General features: G+C 31.4%; 1 protein-coding gene across 1 annotated transcript in view; it reads left to right on the forward strand.

The window, feature by feature from the left end:
- The window catches only part of LOC127169713 (rasGAP-activating-like protein 1), a 49,085-nt gene that overhangs the window by 9,284 nt on the left and 19,102 nt on the right, over positions 1-20,699 (forward strand). Inside the window, exons 4-12 of the mRNA XM_051117278.1 lie at positions 199-260; positions 3,304-3,433; positions 3,869-3,950; positions 5,207-5,347; positions 6,419-6,510; positions 9,711-9,828; positions 15,078-15,231; positions 17,908-17,972; positions 18,053-18,165. Coding sequence (XP_050973235.1) covers positions 199-260; positions 3,304-3,433; positions 3,869-3,950; positions 5,207-5,347; positions 6,419-6,510; positions 9,711-9,828; positions 15,078-15,231; positions 17,908-17,972; positions 18,053-18,165 — 957 coding nt within the window. The remainder of the gene's footprint in view (positions 1-198; positions 261-3,303; positions 3,434-3,868; positions 3,951-5,206; positions 5,348-6,418; positions 6,511-9,710; positions 9,829-15,077; positions 15,232-17,907; positions 17,973-18,052; positions 18,166-20,699) is intronic.

Raw genomic sequence — 20,699 nt, forward strand, 5'->3', positions numbered from 1 at the left:
GCACACACAAACACACAGATGGTGTGATGACCACGTCTTTGATTCGCTCAGTTCTCCTCTTTGTTTCTTCCGTTTGACTCTAGATCTGTTTGTTTATCTGTGTTTCATTCTGTCTGTAAATGCAAATCTGATGATGCTCATGCTTTTGGTTACTTTATGAAAATTAACACGCATCTCATGTTGTTTTTCATGCCGAAGTCATGATGATGTGATCGGTAAAATCTCCCTGAGTAAAGACGTGATCGCCGCTCAACACAAAGGTAAGCGTGTGATTTAAGATGAGAATGAATACAGATTGGTTTCATATCAGAAATGAGCATCACTTTGTAACATGTTGCATTAAAACTACAGAAACTGAAATGACTTTACACAATCTTTGTACTAAACATCGCCTATGAAAGTGATTACAGTGTTTAAAAATCACCCGGGGAGACGAGCAATGATTATTTTCATCCTGAAGTAATTCCCTCAGCCGAAAGGCAGGAGTTATTAGTTATTACGGGCACACGCGTGATGTATTAGAGACCACGCCACCCTGCAGTGGGTTTCATGTTCTCCCAGCATGCACTTGCCCCTATGAATCACCACAGCCTGTCAGGACTGACTCACCCCTCACCCACGGGATCATGGGAAGCGTTTGGCTCTCCGAATCTCTCCGATGAGAGTTGATTTACTGTAACTGTAAACTCAAACTGCACTGCATCCTCCCGCTGTACCTGCTCTGCTTTAAAATCACACTGGCTAGATGATGTGAATTTTATGCATTCATGTTTGCAGGCATTAAATATTTATTTTGTGCAGAATATACAGCCAAAGCATACTGTATGCATGAGATACTGTATCCCACCATGCATTATGCACAGTGTGAGAAATGAACTGCAAGTCATTTCACTATTTTTAACATCACTAATTTTTTTTTTTTATTGTGTGGCCAAAATCTCTTCAATGTGAGAAAAGTAGAATTACAATGCAAAACATTTTTAGAGCCACTACATTTGGCATGCAGTACATCTATTACTGTATTCTGAATACTGTTTCTATATAACGTGTAAAAAGTGTGCATTGATAAATATTTAATCAGTATTATGCTATATTAAATTTACAACATTACATGTTTAATTCAGTGTTTGGCATCCAGTTGGCATCTCAGAAATATTAAATATTAAAATATAAATAATATTTAATAGTGAGTTAAAATGATGTTAAAATTGACAGCAGGGTTATTATAGTTACAGAAACTGAAACTAAAACAATAAAAATGTAACTTAAACTAAAATAAAACACATAACTAATTTTAATTTAGTTTGACTTGATATACTAAAATAAATAAAGTTGCAATAAAAATCACTAATAAAAAAAATATTAAAAACAGACAACAAAATTACTAAAACTTTAACCGAAATTAAAAACAACTGTAAAATACAAAAGAAACCATAATTTATTTATTTATGTTATTATTTATTTATTTATTTATTTATTTTACAAAATTGTTTATTTTTTTTAAATAAAAAATATTTAAATCTCTTAAATGTGACAAACGTAGATTTACAGTGCAATAAATCTCTTACTATATTCTGAATGCTTGTAATATATAAAAATCAATAATAAAAAATATTAAAAACTATATTTAAAAAATGATAATAAAAATAATAAAATTACAAAAACAGACAAAAAATTACTAAAACTTTAACTGAAATTAAAAACAAAACTAAAATAAACCATTATTTATTTATTTATTTAATGTTGTTATTATTATTATTATTATTATCATTTTTATTATTTATTTATTTTTTTACAAAACTATTGAAATAAAAAAAATATTTAAATATCTTAAATGTGACAAAAGTAGATTAACAATGCAAAACATGTTTAAAGCCATTGCATTTGACATGCAATAAAGTCTCTTACTATATTCTGAATACTTTTTCTGTATAATATATAAAAATCACTAATAAAAAAATATTAAAAACTATATTTAAAAAATGATAATAAAAATAATAAAATTACAAAAACAGACAACAAAATTACTAAAACTTTAACTGAAATTAACAACTGTAAAATACAAGAATAAGCTATTATTTATTTATTTATTTATTTATTTATGTTGTTATTATAATTATTACTACTTTACAAAACTATTAAAAAATGTATTTAAATTTCTTAGAGCTGCTGCATTTGGCATGCAATAAATCTCTTACTATATTCTGAATACTGTTTCTATATAATATGTAAAAGTATGCATTGATAAACATTTTAACAGTATTATTTTATATTAAATTTACAACTTTACATGTTTATTTCAGTGTATGGCGTCCAGTTGGCATCTCAAAAATATTAAAATGATATTAAATATTTTGGAATTTTAATTCAGTATAAAATAGTGAGTCAGAAAGATGTTACAATTGACGCCAGGGTTATTAGTTAACAAAAATTGAAACTAAAACAATAATAAAAAAAAAAAAAAAAAAAATTAAACTTAAACTTAAATAAAATACTTGACTAATTTTAATTTAGTTTGACTTGATATAATAAAATAAATAAAGTTGCAATTGAAATCACTAATAAAAAAACGATATAAAAAATAAAAATTATAATAAAAAATAATAAAATTACAAAAACAGACAACAAAATTAATAAAACTTTAATTGTAATTAAAAACACAATAAAATACAAAAATAAACCATTATTTATTTATTTATTTTTTATTATTAATGTTATTTTATATTATTACTATTATTATTATTTTGACTATTGAAATAAAAAATAATAATCTCTTAACTGAAAATTCTAAAACAAAAACTGAAACTAAAACAATAATAATAAAAAAAATCATTTTCATTACTTGAAGTAAATTTAACAAATTATATTAAAATAAATAAAGTTGCAATATTTAAAAAAAAGACAAAAACAGACAACAAAATTACTAAAACTTTAACTGAAATTAAATCTACTGCAAAATACAAATATAAGCCATTATTTATTTATTTAATTATTATAATTATTAATATTATTTTTTTTACAAAACTATTTAAATAAAAAAAAACCTTATTTAAATGATACTCAAATAACACAGCTGATATTACTTGATATTTGCCACACTGGAAATGAAAGGTTTGCATTGCATTGCATTGTGGGATACAGTATCTGCAGTGCATTCCGGTTGTATACACATGTTGGCAAATGCAAACAACAAAACTTTACAGTTTACAGTATAAATACTGTATAGTGCAAAACAGATTGCACGAGTAGTATGCATGCTATTCAATATTTCAGCCTTGTTATATGTGTGTTCTTCCTCTACAGGTTTGGATAACTGGCTGAATCTGACGCGTGTGGATCCAGATGAAGAAGTTCAGGGTGAGATACATTTAGCTCTGGAGCTGCACAGAGACGCTCAGAGAACCAGCCTGCACTGTCACGTCATCGAGGCCCGGTGAGGACTAATCCAGCTTTCTAATAAACCTGCCTGTGTATGTTACAAATATTATTTGCTCTGTGACAGATGCCTTTTTTCTTCTGTTGTAAGTAGGTTTGACAAAAGCATCTGCAAAATGCATAAATGTAACTGTTCTCAGCTGTATTTTTGCATCAGCTGTTTCTTTGCAGTCTACAGTGCTGGACAGTAACTGATTACATCTAATCTGGATTATCTCATTTGTAATCAGATTCCAGTTTAGGAAACCTTGGCATAATGTAATGTTTTTTAATGCACTTTCATGATGCAACAAATAGAAAATACATATTTTTAGCTTTGTATTTTTATATCAGTATGGTATAAGACATGGCAAATCATTTGGGTCAAAAGTAATCTAAAAGTAGTCTAATTATAGTCTGAATTGCATGCCGTTGTGTGTTTTTGTCGTTACAGTGATTTGGCTCCGCGTGATATTTCCGGTACCTCTGATCCGTTCACCAGAATCATCTACAGCAACCTCAGCGCTGAGACATCGGTGAGATCATCTGTCATCATCCATATGGTGAAAGTCGGCGGTGGCTTTCAAGCTACGAAACAGACAAAAAATATCATGACGTCACCATGATGTGGTTCATAGAGTTTTGCACTATTTAAGTCTTTTGACATCATCTGATCAATTTACATGAGTAAAATATCCAAATTTAAGTCACTATTCAATAAAAAACTTTTCTTTAGCTGAAGCTCATACCTTTGCATGTTCAAAACATTCATGCCAGAACCAGCCGTTCAATTTTTACTTCCTAGAGAAAAAAGTCTGAAATCTTTAGATTTTTTGGATAATAATTCGGTCCATTCTCCTTGTTTGTTGTGCTTGTTTTAGGGGTGTAAAATTTGTGATTATTTATCAATATAACTATAAAATAATGATAATAATAATTATTATTATTGTTTTATTATGATTATTAAAATATTAAGCAATATAAATTATATTTATATATATGTATATATGACAATAAATACATGTACTTTTAAATATTTCTTAAATATATACATGAATGTGTTTGCATTTATATATACATAAACACACAGTACACACACATATGTTAGGCAGACTCAGACTTTTATTTTGCATGCGATTAATCACGATTAATCGTTTGACAGCCTCACTTCATATCTTTTCTTGTGTTTATTTGTAGTGCTGCAGAATTTGGCCCAAAATTTTGTGATTATATATCAGCATGACTATGAAATAATAACAGTAATCATTTTATTATCATTATTACTAAATAAAACAAATATTAAAATAAAAGCAATAACAAAAAGTGCTTTTGTAATATTTTACTGTGAGTATTCAAGAAAAATCTAATAATAATAATAATAATAATAATACAATTTTATTATACAGTAAAACTGTAAAATTACAATACTAATATTTATGACTGTGCTGGTTCACAGAGCTGCACAATTTGGCCAAAAAATGCATGATTATATATCAGTATGACTAAAGTAATAATAATGATTTATTGTTAATAATAATAATAATAATAAATATATATAATGTAATAATAATAATAATAATAAACTACTAATACAGAATACTAAAAGAAATGTCACTACTTTAATAGTTCACTGTAAAAAAAAAAATAAAAAAAAAAAAATAAAAAATAAAAAATATATATATATATATATATATATATTTGTTTGTTTGTTTGTTTTAAGTATTTAAGAAAAATAGAGTTAAATTAACACATGTTCATCTGTAAGTGTCATAATATGAGGCTGTCTCATCAGATAATAAAGAAGACACGATTCCCGCACTGGGATGAGACTCTGGAGTTGTGTTTGGATGAAGGTGATGATGATGAGGGCGGAAGTGTGATGGTAGAAGTCTGGGACTGGGACATGGTGGGCAAGAATGACTTTCTGGGAAAGGTGAGCTGACAGTTGGTCGATTGGTAAATAATTTGAATAATTCTTCATGACTGTTTATTTAAATAATTCCAATTATTTGTTTCAATTATTAAAGTATAATTTTAAATAACTAACATTCACTCCATGAATAAATTGTCACTGTTTCCATGCATGCATTTTCAAATGAAATTTGGGATATTGCATTAAAAAAATGACGTATGGAAATGCATAGAATTTGCATTAAAGGGGTCATTGGATGCCCATTTTCCACAAGTTGATATGATTCTTTAGGGTCTTAATGAAAAGTCTGTAATATACTTTGGTTAAAAATTCTCAACGGTGTAAAACAACACCCTTTTTACCTTGTCAAAATGAGCTCTGCAATAATCATCCCATTCTGAGGGATTGTTCGTTTAAATGCAAATGAGCTCTGCTCGACCCTCCCCTCTCTTCTCTCTGTGGAGTGACAAGCTGCTCTGAGAGATTGTTTACTTTAGCCGCATTTAGCACATTTAGCTGTGAAACTTGCTCACTAGCACGTTATTAGGAAAGGTGATTGCAGGGATTCATAAAAAAAACCCTTATACTCACTTCTGCTGTAAGTGAAGCTGGATCACAAATGATTTGCGCAAACATGGAAGCATTTATGTAGATCGGGAGGCGCATTCCCTTCACAAACGTAATCGACTGCATCTGCATCTTCAGATGTCGGGAGTAAATTGAGGCAGATCATTTTTTTGTGTATAAACATGAAACAAAATATGATGGAAACACATTTTTGCACAATCTATGATTCCCTCCAAACATCTTTGGGATATTGCATTGAAAACACTGGGTGGAAACCCCACGATGTGCATCTTAAGATGAGAAAACAATGTATAAAATACAATGGAAGCACATTTTGATAACTTTGCAATTAACGTTAAAGGCATTGTTCACCTAAAAATGATCTTTTACTCACCCTCAGTCACTCGAATACTGTATGTGGTTGTTTCTTCTGTGGAAAACAAAAGCAGCTGTTTAGCACGAGTACATGATGATGACAGAATTGAACTGTATTGAATGTGTGCTTTGTGTTTTTGGGTTGTACAGGTGGAAATCCCTCTGTCGTGTCTGCACAGATCTCCTCTGCTGCAGGGCTGGTTTCGGCTGCTGCCGCTGGGAAACACGGAGGACGATGCCGGGTGTGTGTGGTTTATACAGTCACATTCATTTGTCACATTGTGTGTGTGATGGTAATTTAATTGAATGACGAGCTGCTTTCACGTCACATTAACAAAGTGATTTCACTGAGAATGATGTACACCCGCTGTCTATATGATTCACTAAAGCGAGGATTCCCAAAATTTTGTCAGCTGAGCCACTAAAACATAAAAGCTAAAACATTTTCTTGAAATGCTTTCTACAATTTTAAGCTAATATTGAAATAATTTAATGACACATTTACATGTCAGTTAATAGTCAGATGAAATGCAGGTAAACAAAATACTGTTTTTTAGATCATTTTAAAATTTATTTTTATAACATTTTTATTAATAACGAGGGTTAAATATTTAATATAGGTGTTTTTATGGGTTTAATATATGTATTTTATTTAAAATGTATTTATTTATCATTTTAAATGTTTTCATTTCCTAATTACACTGCAGAAATGATTTACTTACTCAATATTTTTGTCTTGTTTTCCAGTGTAAATATCTAAAACTTCTTCAGTCATATTTACATGAGATTCAAAATACTGAAAAATATACTAAAAAAGATACAAAGTTTATGCAAAAAACAAGAAAAATATCTGTTAGTGCTATCAGAAACTTTAAAAAAGTTTGAAAAGTTTAAAAAGTTTAAGAGGTTTTAAAAAGTTTTAAGTTTGGACAGTTTTCAGTCTGAAATAGTTTGAAGTTTAAAGTAGTTTTAAAAGGTTAAAGTTTGAATGCAGTCTGTCAGATAGATAGCAACATTAATATTAGCAAGTTACTAGCATGTTGTTAGCATGTTTTTCATGATTTCAAGTAACATGTTGATTAGCATGCTACTAGCATGTTGCTAGCATGATTACCAAGTTGTTAACATGTTTTAACATAATTAGCAAGTTTTTAGCATGTTGCTTGCATGTTTTTAGCATGATTAGCAAAGTTGTTAGCATGTTGCTAGCATGTTTCTAGCATGATTAGCAAATTGTTAGCATGTTTCTAACATGATTAGCATGTTACTAGCATGTTGTTAGCATGTTGCTAGCATGTTTCTAACATAAATTAGCAAGTAGTTAACATGTTACTAGCTTATTTCTAGCATGATTAGCATGTTACTAGCATGTTGTTAGCATGATTATCAAGCTGATAGCATGTTGTTAGCATGTTTTTAACATGATCAGCAAGTTGTTAGCATGATTAGCATGTTTCAAACATAGCATGTTGTTAACATGTTACTAACATATTTTTAACATGTTACTAGCATGTTGTTATCATGATTAACAAGTTGCTAGCAAGTTACTAGCACATTGTTAACAAGATTGCAGCATGATTAGCAAGTTACTAGCATGTTTCTAGCATGATTAGCAGAATAGATAGATAGATGAGTTTGAATGAGTTTGAATTGATTCTAACATGATTAACAAGTACATGTTTCTAACGTGATTAGAAGTTATTGAGTCTCAAAGCATATTCTAGGATGTTTTTGATAGTTCAGCATGTTTTAGCAGTATTAGCAAGTTGTTAGCATGTTGCTAGCATGTTTCAAACATAAAAAAAGTTGTTAACATGTCAAGTCAGATATTTTTAACATGATTGGGCTGAGTTAGTATGTCTCTATCATGATTAACAAGTTGCTAGCATGTTTCTAGCATGATTAGCATGTTACTAGCATGTTGTAAGCATGATTATCAAGTTGATAGCATGTTGTTAGCATGTTGATAGCATTTCAGTAAGTTGGCTTTCTTCAGCCAACTTAATTATATTTTAAAGTATATTAAAATAAAAACCATTATTTTATATAGTAATAGCATTTTGCAGTATTACAGTTTTTTTCTGTATTTTTGAAATAAATGCAGTCCTGATGAGCATAAGAGACTTTGTTAAAAAACATCACAAGTCTTCCTGATCCCACAGTAAGGATCTGTGAATCTGACGTTAATGGACCTTTATCTCACTTCCTATATCCGGTAAGTGAAGCAGTGTGTCCCCACTTCCGTTCTCATCGCAACACAATGAAAACTAATGGGAGAATCCTCTCTTTCCTTTCTTTTGCCGGTGTTACTGCAGTGTACCTGGCTGCTTTTATTCTAAACAATGACGCACTGCCTCAGTTTTCACGATTTCCTGACACAACACGAATGAGATGCGTGGGATGAATTAAGGTCCTTCTAAAATATTACACGGGAGCACGTTCGCGTGGAGTATGCATTTAGAAACTGAAGATGTTTAGGTCTACATCTCATATCACCTGCTGAAATCTTACTATTAATATATTTCTCTTACAAATGTGCATTCTGAATAATAAATTTAACCTGCTGCAATTTCATCTTCTCATTAACAATGTTTTTCTCATCATATTTTATACCTTTTTACATTAAAATAAATTTGACTGATAAACACTCTTACAAAATTAACCATGGATTTACTATAGTAAATATGCAGTAACCATGTTATATTTTATTTTATTTTTACTTTACATTTGTATTGCCACAGTTTTACTACACATACCATAGTTAATTTTCGTAAGAGCGGTATTAAAATAGATGAATGCATGCGCAGGCGTTACCTTAAAGAAATAATGTTGAACATTTTAGCTAATTAATCTTAAACAGTTTAACGCATTGACAGCGTGACTTTTAGTATTAATTAAGAATTTTGGCATGAATATGTGAATTACATAGGGTGAAATGACTGTAAATGAAAAATGACAGAATAAAGACCAAAATGTAATACAAATAAATAAATAAATATGCTGATTCTGATCTTATTCATCAGGTCTCACACACACTGCAGCACTGACGCAGTGTGGTGAAATCATGCATGTTTAGGAGCCATGGGTTTCTCAGATCGGTACATTAATTAAAGTTCCGTTAAGTTTAGAAAATTCTGTGCACAGTAATCAAAAGAATATTTCTTTGCCTGTCTCCGAAAATGTCCGGATTTTAAAATCATCCAGCAGATGCTCATTTTAACAGGCTTTTATTCAACTAGGTGATTATAGCATATTGAAAAATATACACAACCGTAAGAATCTATACACTGCTTCGACGAGCGCTTCCGGTGTTCAATTCCGGTGCGATAAAGGTCCATTAGCCGTTTATTAACTCATAAACCCTAGTTTATGAACCCCAGACTAAAGGAATTATGCAAACACAGCCAAAAATGACACATGACTTTCTCTGTCTGTCTTTTAGAGGTAAACTGGGTGCTTTGCGGCTGAAGGTGCGTTTGGCCGAGGAGAGGATTCTTCCGTCTGTGTATTATCAGCCTCTGATCGACCTGCTGGTGGAGGCCGTCATCTCACCATCAGAGGTACATCACACACAGAATCTGTATCAGACCTAAAACATGTCATTTGATGACATTTAAACTGCACGTCTAGAAGATAACCATGGTGCTTCAGCATTACTCATTAACAGATTAAACCTAGAACCAAAAATACTGACACTAGACCACTGAAGATAAACCACAATGATCTCATGCTTGTCAAATTTAATTTGAAAACAACTAGTTCCTCTTCCTCCATCTGTCAGACAGGGTTTATCAAACAGAATCTTAATAAAGCAATAAGCCCCAAAAAGCTGTGGTTTGCATTGAATTCGCATGACGCGAAGCCACCTCAATTCAAATTCTGTTCAGGAATTTAACTGACAGTCTTAATAAAATGGTTATTCCACATATGTAGTAAGGTTTCACAAAATAAAATGGAGCAAATAAAGTGTAATGATATTAATAACAACATTATTCTTCCGCCAAACAATGTAGTTCCTCAGTGTGGTTGCAACAATGTGGTTGCCGAGCAACAGCTTAGAACACAGCTCAACCAATCAGAATCAAGGACCGGAACTATCCGTTTTATAATTTAAATTTGAAATTCATTAGAACAGAATGAAATTCATTTAACTGCAGTTAGAAGTAATACATTTCGTATAAACATTCTCATATACACTCTATATAGGCTATTTACAAAAACATTTCCGTTTTCATTTTAGCATTACAGTTGTGTTAGTTTCGTTTTTTTTATGTCTATAGAGGATTCATTTTTAATTCAATTTAAGTTTTAGTCATTTAAGTACATCAAGTTAAACTAAATTAAAATGAGAAATGATGTATTAGGTTGTATTAATAAATGCATACATAATACATGTCATACAGACATTCTCATATACATTTAATAATAAATTAAATTTCAGTTTACACATGGCACACTGAATGTTCTAGAAATCTGTCATTTACAAAAAGAATCTTGTTAGTTTAGTATCAAGATTATGGTTTAATATTATAGTTTTTATTAATATTTTACATTTATTTTTTATTTTAATATTTGCTGTTTTCTTTTTACTAACTTAGTTATGTTTTTTAATCACATCTAGTTTTTATTAATTTTTAATTTATTTTTAGTTAGTAAAGTTAAACAATTAAAATGAGAAATGTCTCTACAACAAAACTGCATCAATCATCAAAATGATGCAGGCCAATGCTATTTTAGTATCACTGACATTATTTATAGTTTTAAGAATATTTTGAATTATTTGTATTTATTTAATTTCCGTTTTCTTTTTCATTTTAGTTAGTTTTGGTAATTTAACTGTGTTCATTTTGTGTGTGTGTTTTTTTTTAAATGTCTATAGTTTTTATTTCGGTTTTAGTTTTTAGAAGTTAAGCTAAAATGAAAATTAAAAATGAAAAACATTTTCATGATGAAAACATGACGCAGTATCATTGAGATACAATTTGTATTATATTTATATATTTATATATTATTATATATTGTATTTTGTATTATACAATGAGATACAGTTGTGTTAATATTTCAAATTAGTTTTCATTTTTATATGTTCATATTTTTTGTATAGTTTTTAAAAAAAATTAAACTAAATAATGAGAAATGTTGCATCGGCAACTGGATGAAAAAAATATATTTTAAGAGTTTGTTATTATTTTATTTCAGTCAACATTTATTTTATTTCAGGTAATGGGAATGCTTTTTTATGGTTTTGGTTTTGCTAGAAACATGCTAGCAATATGTAAGTAACATGCTAAACATGCTAGAAACATGCTAGCAACCTGATAGTAATTTGCTAATCATGGTAACAACCTCCTAGTAACATGCTAATCATGCTAGAAACATGCTAGCAACATGTTAGTAACATGTTAAACATACTAGAAACATGCCAGCAACATGCTAGTAACTTGATAATCATGCTAGAAACATGTTAGCAACATGCTAGTAACTTGCTAGTCATGGTAACAACATGCTAGTAACACCCTAGCAACCACCCTGAGTGCCTAGCAACCACAAAGCAACACCCTAGCTACCAACCCAGGTACTCTAGCAACCGCCCCAGCCACCACCATGGATACCCTAGCAACCACATAGCAACATTATAGCAACCACCCAAAGTACCTTAGCACAGTAACACCCTAGCAACCACCCCAGGTACCCTAGGAACCACCCTGGGGACCCTAGATCCGTCCTAGCAACCACCCTGAGTATCCTAGCAACCGCATAGCTACACCCTAGCAACCACCTAAAGTACCTTAGAAACCACATAGCAACACCCTAGCAACCCCCTAAGTACCCTAGCAACCGGATAACAAAACCCTAGCAACCACGCCGGGTGAGCAACCACATAGCAACGCCTCCCAAATACCCTAGCAACCTCATAGTAACACCCTAGCAACCACTCTGTTCTCCCTACCAACCTTATAGCAACACCTTAGCAACCACCCTGAGTATCCCAGCAACACCCTAGCAACTGCCCTGGCTAGCCTAGCAACCACATAGCAACACCCTATCTATCTGTTTTTCTAATAGACTGTATTGCAGACCTGGGCATTGTACGGCCCCCGGGCCACATCCGGCCCTCTGGCTATCCTTGACCGCCCGCGTGAGGTAATTGGTGAATTGCAAATAGGTGTAATTATGTGCACGAAATACAACCGCACTGCTTTTATTTTCAAAGTGCTATTATTATTATTATTAACAATTACGTCCGTTCGTGTAACCGTATCTCAAATATGTTTGTGATATAGCTTTCAAGAAATGTAAGTTTGCCGTTAGTCGTAAGAGATTCATTTTTTTTCTTTTTTCTTATTTTTGTCTAAATATTTTTCTTCATTACACGTCTTGTTTGGTCTTATTTCGTATCACTGCATGTTAAAAATAATGTACTTTGTTATGCAGATACAAAATGTGAAACTGCGGTCTTATTCACATAGGCTAGCATTTTAAAAACAGATTTTATTTTTTTAAAAGCCACATCTTGATGGAGAACAACTAATAATGATCAACAAGCGGCATCAGTCCGTTAGATCATTTTAAAACATCAAATAGCCTTCAGTTTATTAGTTATAATTGCATCTGTCACGGATGTAGACTGTTCAAGATTTATTTTAATAGAGTGTGCGTTTTTATGTGGAGTGTGGAATTCACCTAATGCATGACAGAGAAGCGTCCGCGATAATGAAACGAATTTTATTTCTGTAAACTCAATAACAACAAACGTTGCTTTTGTAGAGTAATAAGAACAAACAGGATGCACTTTCTCCCGTCTCTGAAGCGCGTCACAAAAAAAGAACTGAAACTCATCGTATGACCGTCTCACATACATGAGAAATATATCTATAGAAAGTTTAAAATGTCTACTTTTAAACGATCAAATTTAAAATGAAATTAAATACCCCCTGATTATGTAATCTGTATGAAGGTTGCATTTCTCTCTAAAGACGTCTCCGTTTTTAAAGCATTTCATACGGATTTCCGTAGTCGGATAAATTCCACTTTCAAAACTGTCATATCCGTAACATTGATTTTTTCCTCAGAAACAACAACAAAAAAAATTTATTGAAGAAAACAAAAAAGGCATATAGCCTATGTTTTGTGAATTGCCAACCTTTCTCCATTCGGCAGATATTGTTGCTTTTATACTGATACTTTTCTAAGGGTTTTAGAAAAATATAAATAGATTGTACAAGTTATTGGTAATTAACACATTCTATGAGAATTTATGTTTCAGGTTTTGACTGCAAATGTCACGTCCATAATGCTGAAACTGCGTCATGCTAATCTTTGTAATACTTTAAAATAAGTTGTGATGGTAGTTTTTGAAAACTGCAATATTTTTTAAACTGTTTTTGTGAATGTCCATTAAATAGTAATATAAATATGTGCTCCACAGTGTTTGATTGTAATGTTTAATTTAATGTTTATTTATTTATTTTTTATAAAGAGATATAAAATATATTGGGCAGAACTGAGTTCAGTGTATTGGTCCGGCCCTCTGCAACCGCCTAAGTTTATCATGTGGCCCCTTGGGAAAATTAATTGCCCACCCCTGCTGTATTGCCTTCAAACTATTTCAAACTGAAAACCATCAAAAATGTAACATTTTTCAAGCCAACTTAAAAAGGTCATTGGATGCCCATTTCCCACAAGTTGATATGATTCTTTAGGGTCTTAATGAAAAGTCTATAACATGCTTTGGTTAAAATGTCTCAATGGTAGTGTAAACAACACCTTTTTTACCTTGCCAAAATGAGCTCTGCAAAAATCATCCTGTTCTGAGGGATTGTTCCTTTAAATGCAAATGAGCTCTGCTCGCCCCGCCCCTCTCTTCTCTCTGTGGAGTGACGAGCTGCTCTGAGAGATTGTTTACTTTAGCTGCATTTAGCCGCGTTTAGCCGCGAAACTTGCTAACTAGCATGTTATTAGGAAAAGGCGATCGCAAATAATCATAAAAAAACTTCTTCACCTCTGCTGTAAGTGAAGCTGGATCATGAATGATTTGCGCGAACATAGACACATTTATGTAGATCGGGAGGCGCATTCCCTTCACAAACAAATGTAATCCACTGCATCTTCAGCGGCTCAGATGTCGGGAGTAAATGACGACCACTATGTTCATTATTTCATCCAGCAACACAACACCTCTATCGCTCAATCGGAGATATTCTTGTCTAACTTACATCCCTGCTGACATGTCTGAGGTAAGACGCTCATGTCAATCAACTATCATGGGAGCCACACTGACAGGCATCTGAGAATGGCTCGATTTGAAAAAGGGGAGATTATTTTTACAGATTAATTAAAGACCACTGCATGGATTTTTATCATTATAGGGTAGATTTGTACATACACTGCCAACACACATTAATGTTCAAACAACATGTAAAAGTGAACTTTGCATCCGATGACCCCTTTAAAGTTTGTCTACGAACTTTACTATCTAATTATATTTTCATAATTAAACTAAATAATGAGAAATGTTGCATTGGCAACTAGATGAAAAAATATATATATTTTAATATGAAAAATTATATATATATATTTTTTATTATTTTATTTCAGGTAATGGGAATGCTTTTTTATGGTTTTAGTTTTCATTAAACATAATAACCCTGATGCAGGTCTACAAACATTCAACATAACATCTAAATCATGTTCTGCTTCTGTTTGTTTAGTGCCTAAAATCTGTTCAGTTCCTCTTCCTGTCATTCCAATTCAGCATTCTGTGTGAGTTGCACGTTCTTATGTTGTGAATTGTGCCCGATGCTGTCAGGTGGACGAGCCCACACCTCTGACCCTGCTGGAGGAGGTGACGACGGTGGAGAGCCGGCAGGATGTGGCCATGACACTCGTCAAGATCTATCTGGGTCAGGGTCTGGTGGTGCCGTTCCTGGACTACCTCAACACAAGAGAGCTCCACAACACCAGTACGTGTGTGTGATTCGTGCGTCTTCTGTGTGTAGGCGACGTGACGACTGCAGTCCAGCTATATTTACCCACAGTTCCCCTCGCTGGCGTAAAGTCATCTGAACTTCTCCTCTCTCATTAATGATGTTTTGTGTTGCGCGAGCGCGTGGGTTTTTCACACTCGGCTGGTGTTTTATGTTGCGTTTGTGCCGCGCCGATGACAAACAGAGTGCCTGCGTTTCCATAGCAACTCCACAGGAAGCAGCTTCAAAAGGAAACGGAACGATCATAAAATGGGAATGTTCGTCAGTGAGCGACGGAAGATTAAAGAGGGAGAAAACCGTCGCAAAAGTTACAACTTTTAATGCAGCTACATCAGGGTCTTCTCTGGCAGATCAGCCATAAAAGTCTTAAGTAGTCTTAAGTAGCACGGGTATATTTGTAGCAATAGCCAAAAATACATTTATGGGTCAAAATTACACATTTTTCGTTTATGTCAAAAATCAGTAGAATATTAAGTATGTTCATGTTCCATGAAAATATTTTGTAAATATATCAGAACTGAATTTTTGATTAGTAATATGCATTGCTAAGAACTTCATTTGGACAATTTTAAAGGTGATTTTCTCAATATTTAGATTTTTTTTGCACCCTCAGATTTCAGATTTTCAAATAGTTGCATCTTGGCCAAATATCCTATCCTAACAAACCAATGGAAAGCTTTTTTTATTCAGCTTTTGGGTGGTGATCTCTTGACCCTTATGACTGGTTTTGTGGTCCAGGGTCACATATGGGATCATTATTATTATCTTAAAGTATACTGGAGATTTCAATAATTACTCATTTTTAGTAATATATATATATATATATATATATATATATAATAAAATAAATTATAAATTATACATAAATATTATTATTATATTTGTTAATTCAATAAAAAAAAAATTGAAATTACTAAATAAATTCAAAATAAGAAAATACTATTAGACTAGATTTTTATTGGGAAGATTTTTGTTATGTCAATATGGCTATAACATAAATATTATTACTATATCTGAATCCGTGGCTCATGCCGAGTCGAATGAAGTCCAAAATTCAAAAATCGTAAGGTTTAGTTTTTTTTCTATTAATTTTTGTTCGTAAAACCTACTTTTTCGAACTCATCCTAGACGGTTTGTCTGGTTTTCACCAAAATTGGCTCAGATCATCTTCAGACTATGCTGGCAAAAAGTTATGGAATTTAAGTTGATTAGTCAAAATGGTTGTGAGGCTATATCTCTGCAACGGTTTGGCGTATTGAGACCAAATTTGGTGTATGTCATAACAAGCATGACCTGAGGCTACCTGCAGTGTTTCGGCGCAGTGCCACCTAATGGTCAGGAGATATGAAAAATGGCTATTTTACTTCTCAATGGTTTGGCCAAAAATCACAAAACCATACCCAACCATACCCAATTTTGCCATATCGGCCATTTTGGGTGTCGGCCATATTGAATTTTGTCCAAAAATTCTATATTTTACGAACGCATTGACGTATCGTTACGAAACTCGGTATGTGTCTTCGGCACCATGCCCTGACAGTACACAAAAAGTTTGGGGGCAGAGCCACCTTGTGGTCAAAAGTTATAAAGAAATTTACAAAAATACTAATAACTTCTGCTTACATTAGCCTATTGTAATGAAAATGATCTCAATAAATGATTTTGAGTCATGCCGAGAACACTGATACCCATTATGCCAATATTGGCCAAGCATCCTGTCCACCATTTTGATTAATGTTGAAAACCTACTCTTTTGAACTTCTAGACCGTTAGTCTGATCTTCACCAAATTTGACTCAAATCATCTTCAGACTGTGCTTACACCGAGTTATGGATTTTGTGTCGATAGACAAAACCGTTTTCGTACAGTGCCACTACACATTTGTGGCATGATGCAAAAATAACTCTGAGGCTGTATCTCCGTAAAGCTTTGACATAATGACACCAAACTTTGTGTGTGTCATTGTCACCTCACACAGAACACGTCACATCAATTTGAAAACAGCACTCCTATTGGTCAAAAGTGATAAGCCATTAAATAATATTACTAGTGGTTGTATTTATGGTTTTTCAGCCATTTCAACTGATATCATCCTAAAATAATTACTCATTGTTGAGGTCGGTCTGTTGCTCCTTGCCGTGCTTAGCTCCTCATACTGCCTCTTTTGTGCTTGGCCCCGCAATTGCTGCTTGCAGCTATATTTTTACATTATAACTACATTTACAATACTGATATTTATAAAAGTCTTAATTTCTTCTCTTTCCAAATGTTAAACCATCAAACTTTTATTTTGACAGAAACACACAGGGAGCCTTCACCTCCCCATAAAATCAAAATGGAAGGTTTTTTTGTATAAAAACGGTAAAACTGTTTGACTACAAACCAGTGTGTTTAGGTAATACATTAAAATAATATGGCAAGACACACCAATTTGCAATATCTAGCAGCAAAACGATTTTTTAAAGCGTGTAAATGAACACAGCGCCGTGCTCAACTTTGAACCATGCTGTGCATATATTTAATTAATTAAATCTGAGCTATGTTGTGATTTTGGCATTATTTTGATGAATCATGTGCCCTTAATTACTCATGCTTAAGATTAAGGGCTGAGAAACACATGGAGAGAACTTGTTTTCTGTTTCTCCCCAACAGCAGATCCAAATACCCTCTTCCGGTCCAACTCTCTGGCCTCCAAAGCTATGGAGCAGTTCATGAAGGTGTGCGCACAACTACATCTGAAACATAAGCTTGTGTTTTTATCATGTGAATGTAGTCAGAGGGTTTGTGTGTTTCTCAGGCTGTCGGGATGCTGTATCTACATGAGGTTCTGAAGCCCATTATCAACCGCATCTTCGAGGAAAGAAAGTACGTCGAATTGGATCCCTGTAAGATAGACCTCAACCGCTCCAGGTGTGTAGAAACACACAAACACGCACATAACGGTAGTTCATTCATGCAGTATATCATTAGATGAAACAGCCATGATCGGGCAAATAACTGTGTTGCCAAGCAACAGCAGTGAACTCTTCAAACTTTGGCTTTTAGATCTATGTATAGCATGAGAAATGTCACCGAGCACCAAGTGTCTCCAGCTTTCATATTTGAAATATATCATATACACTGTAATTTCAGAAGTTTGGGGTCGGTAAGATGTTTTAATGTTGATGATAGTCACTCCTGCTCACAAGGATGCATTTATATGATCAAAAATACTGTAAAAATGTGCAGTACTATTAGAATATTATTATTTTTCCTGTAAGAAAATTTACAATTGTAAATTTTATGGGTTTGACTTCCAGTCTCATCTGCATCCAGCTGTTTTAGCTGTACAAAACAGGTCGTTTTGATGATTGATATTGCAAATTGGTATGTCTTACCATATTATATTAGTATGTATTATCTTAATAATAAACACACTGGTTTGTAGTGCAAACAGTTTTACCGTTTACTGCACGTTGTATTCTCCTCGTTATTTTCCTGTACGCTTACTTCCACATAAATATATATATATATATATATATATATCATATATATATATATATATATATATATATATATATATATATATATATATATCATATATACATATATATATATATATATATATATATATATAGTAAAATGTCATTTATTTCTATGATGCAAAGCTGAATTTTTTGCGTCATTACTTACTGAAACTTTAAAATTAAAATGAAAACAGAAAATAATTTAAAATATTACTTAAAAAAATAATAATAACAATGACATATAAAACTTCATAAATGACCAATCAAACTTCAACTAAAATTAACATGAAAACAGAAAGTATAAAAGATTAATTTGAAATATATATATAAAAACTATAATAATGTATTGTAACAAAAATAAAAATGAAAAACAATTACAAACACAGCAAAATTACTAAAACTTTACTTAAAATTAAAATGAAAACAAAAAATATATATAAAACAAAAAACTTTATAGATATATTTAAATTAAAATAATAAAAATGACATATAAAACTTCATAAATGACAAGTAAAACTTCAACTAAAATTAAAGTGAAAACAGAAAATAGAAAAAAATAATTTGAAATATATATAAAAACTATATTGATGTATTTTAAAATTAAAAATTAAAAAACAACTACAAACACAGCAAAATTACTAAAACTTTAACTAAAATTAAAATAAAAACAGAAAATATAAAAAAATACATTTATTTAAAACATTAATAAAACCTATATAGATATATTTAAACTAAACTAATAAAAATGACATATAAAACTTCATAAATGACAAATAAAACTTCGACTAAGATTAAAAATGAAAACAGAAAATACAAAAATTAATTTGAAATACATATAAAAACTATATTGATGTATTTTAAAATTAAAAATTAAAAAACAATTACAAACACAGCAAAATTACTAAAACATTAACTAAAATTAAAATGAAAACAGAAAATATAAAGATGTAACCTTTTTAAAAAAAATAAAAAATAAATAACACCTATATAGATATATTTAAATTAAACTAATAAAATGACATAAAACGTCATATATGACAAATAAAAATGTATTTGAAATACATATAAAAACTATATTGATGTATTTTAAAATTAAAAATGTAAAAACAATTACAAACATAGCAAAATTACTAAAACATTAACTAAAATTAAATGAACATAGAAAATAGCAACAAACTCAAAATATTAAAAAATATTATAGGACAGAATCTGAATATTTAAAATATTTGTTTATTTATTTGTTTATTCTTTAAATGTACAACTTTTTATGTGTATACGACCATTCAAAATGATTTTTTATGTTTCTAAAAGAAGTCTCTTCTGCTCACCAAGGCTGCATTTATTTGATTAGAAGTATAGTAAAAACAGCTATATTGTGAAATATTTTTACAATTCAAAATAGCTGTTTCCTATGTGGATGTATGTTAAAATATAATTTATTTCTGTGATCATAGCTGAATTTTCATCATCATTACTCCAGTCTTCAGTGTCACATGATCCTTTAGGAATCATTCTAATATGCTGATTTGCTGCTCAAGAAACATTTATGATTATTGTCATTGTTGTGACGGCTGTGCTGCCCAATATTTTTGTGGAAACCATGATATATTTACAGGATTTACAGATGAATAGAAAGTTCAAAAGAGCAGCATTTATTTGAATAGAAATCTTTTGTAACATTATAAACTGTCACTTTTGATCAATTTCATGCGTCCTTGATTAATAAAAATCTTGCTGACCCCAAACTTTTGAATGAGAGTGTATATTGATGCATTTTTATGTGAAACCAATGATAACAATAACCTCTAATAAAGTAACTGTGTAGTTTCTGAGAATTGTTGTGCAGAAAACCAAAGAAATACATTTCTGTGTTTTTATTTATTTCGTGTTTTATATTATTTGTTCTTCTTTATATTTGTTATTTAATTTTATAGCATT

This window comes from Labeo rohita, chromosome 8 (genome assembly GCF_022985175.1).
Source record: "Labeo rohita strain BAU-BD-2019 chromosome 8, IGBB_LRoh.1.0, whole genome shotgun sequence".
Lineage (NCBI taxonomy): Eukaryota > Metazoa > Chordata > Actinopteri > Cypriniformes > Cyprinidae > Labeo > Labeo rohita.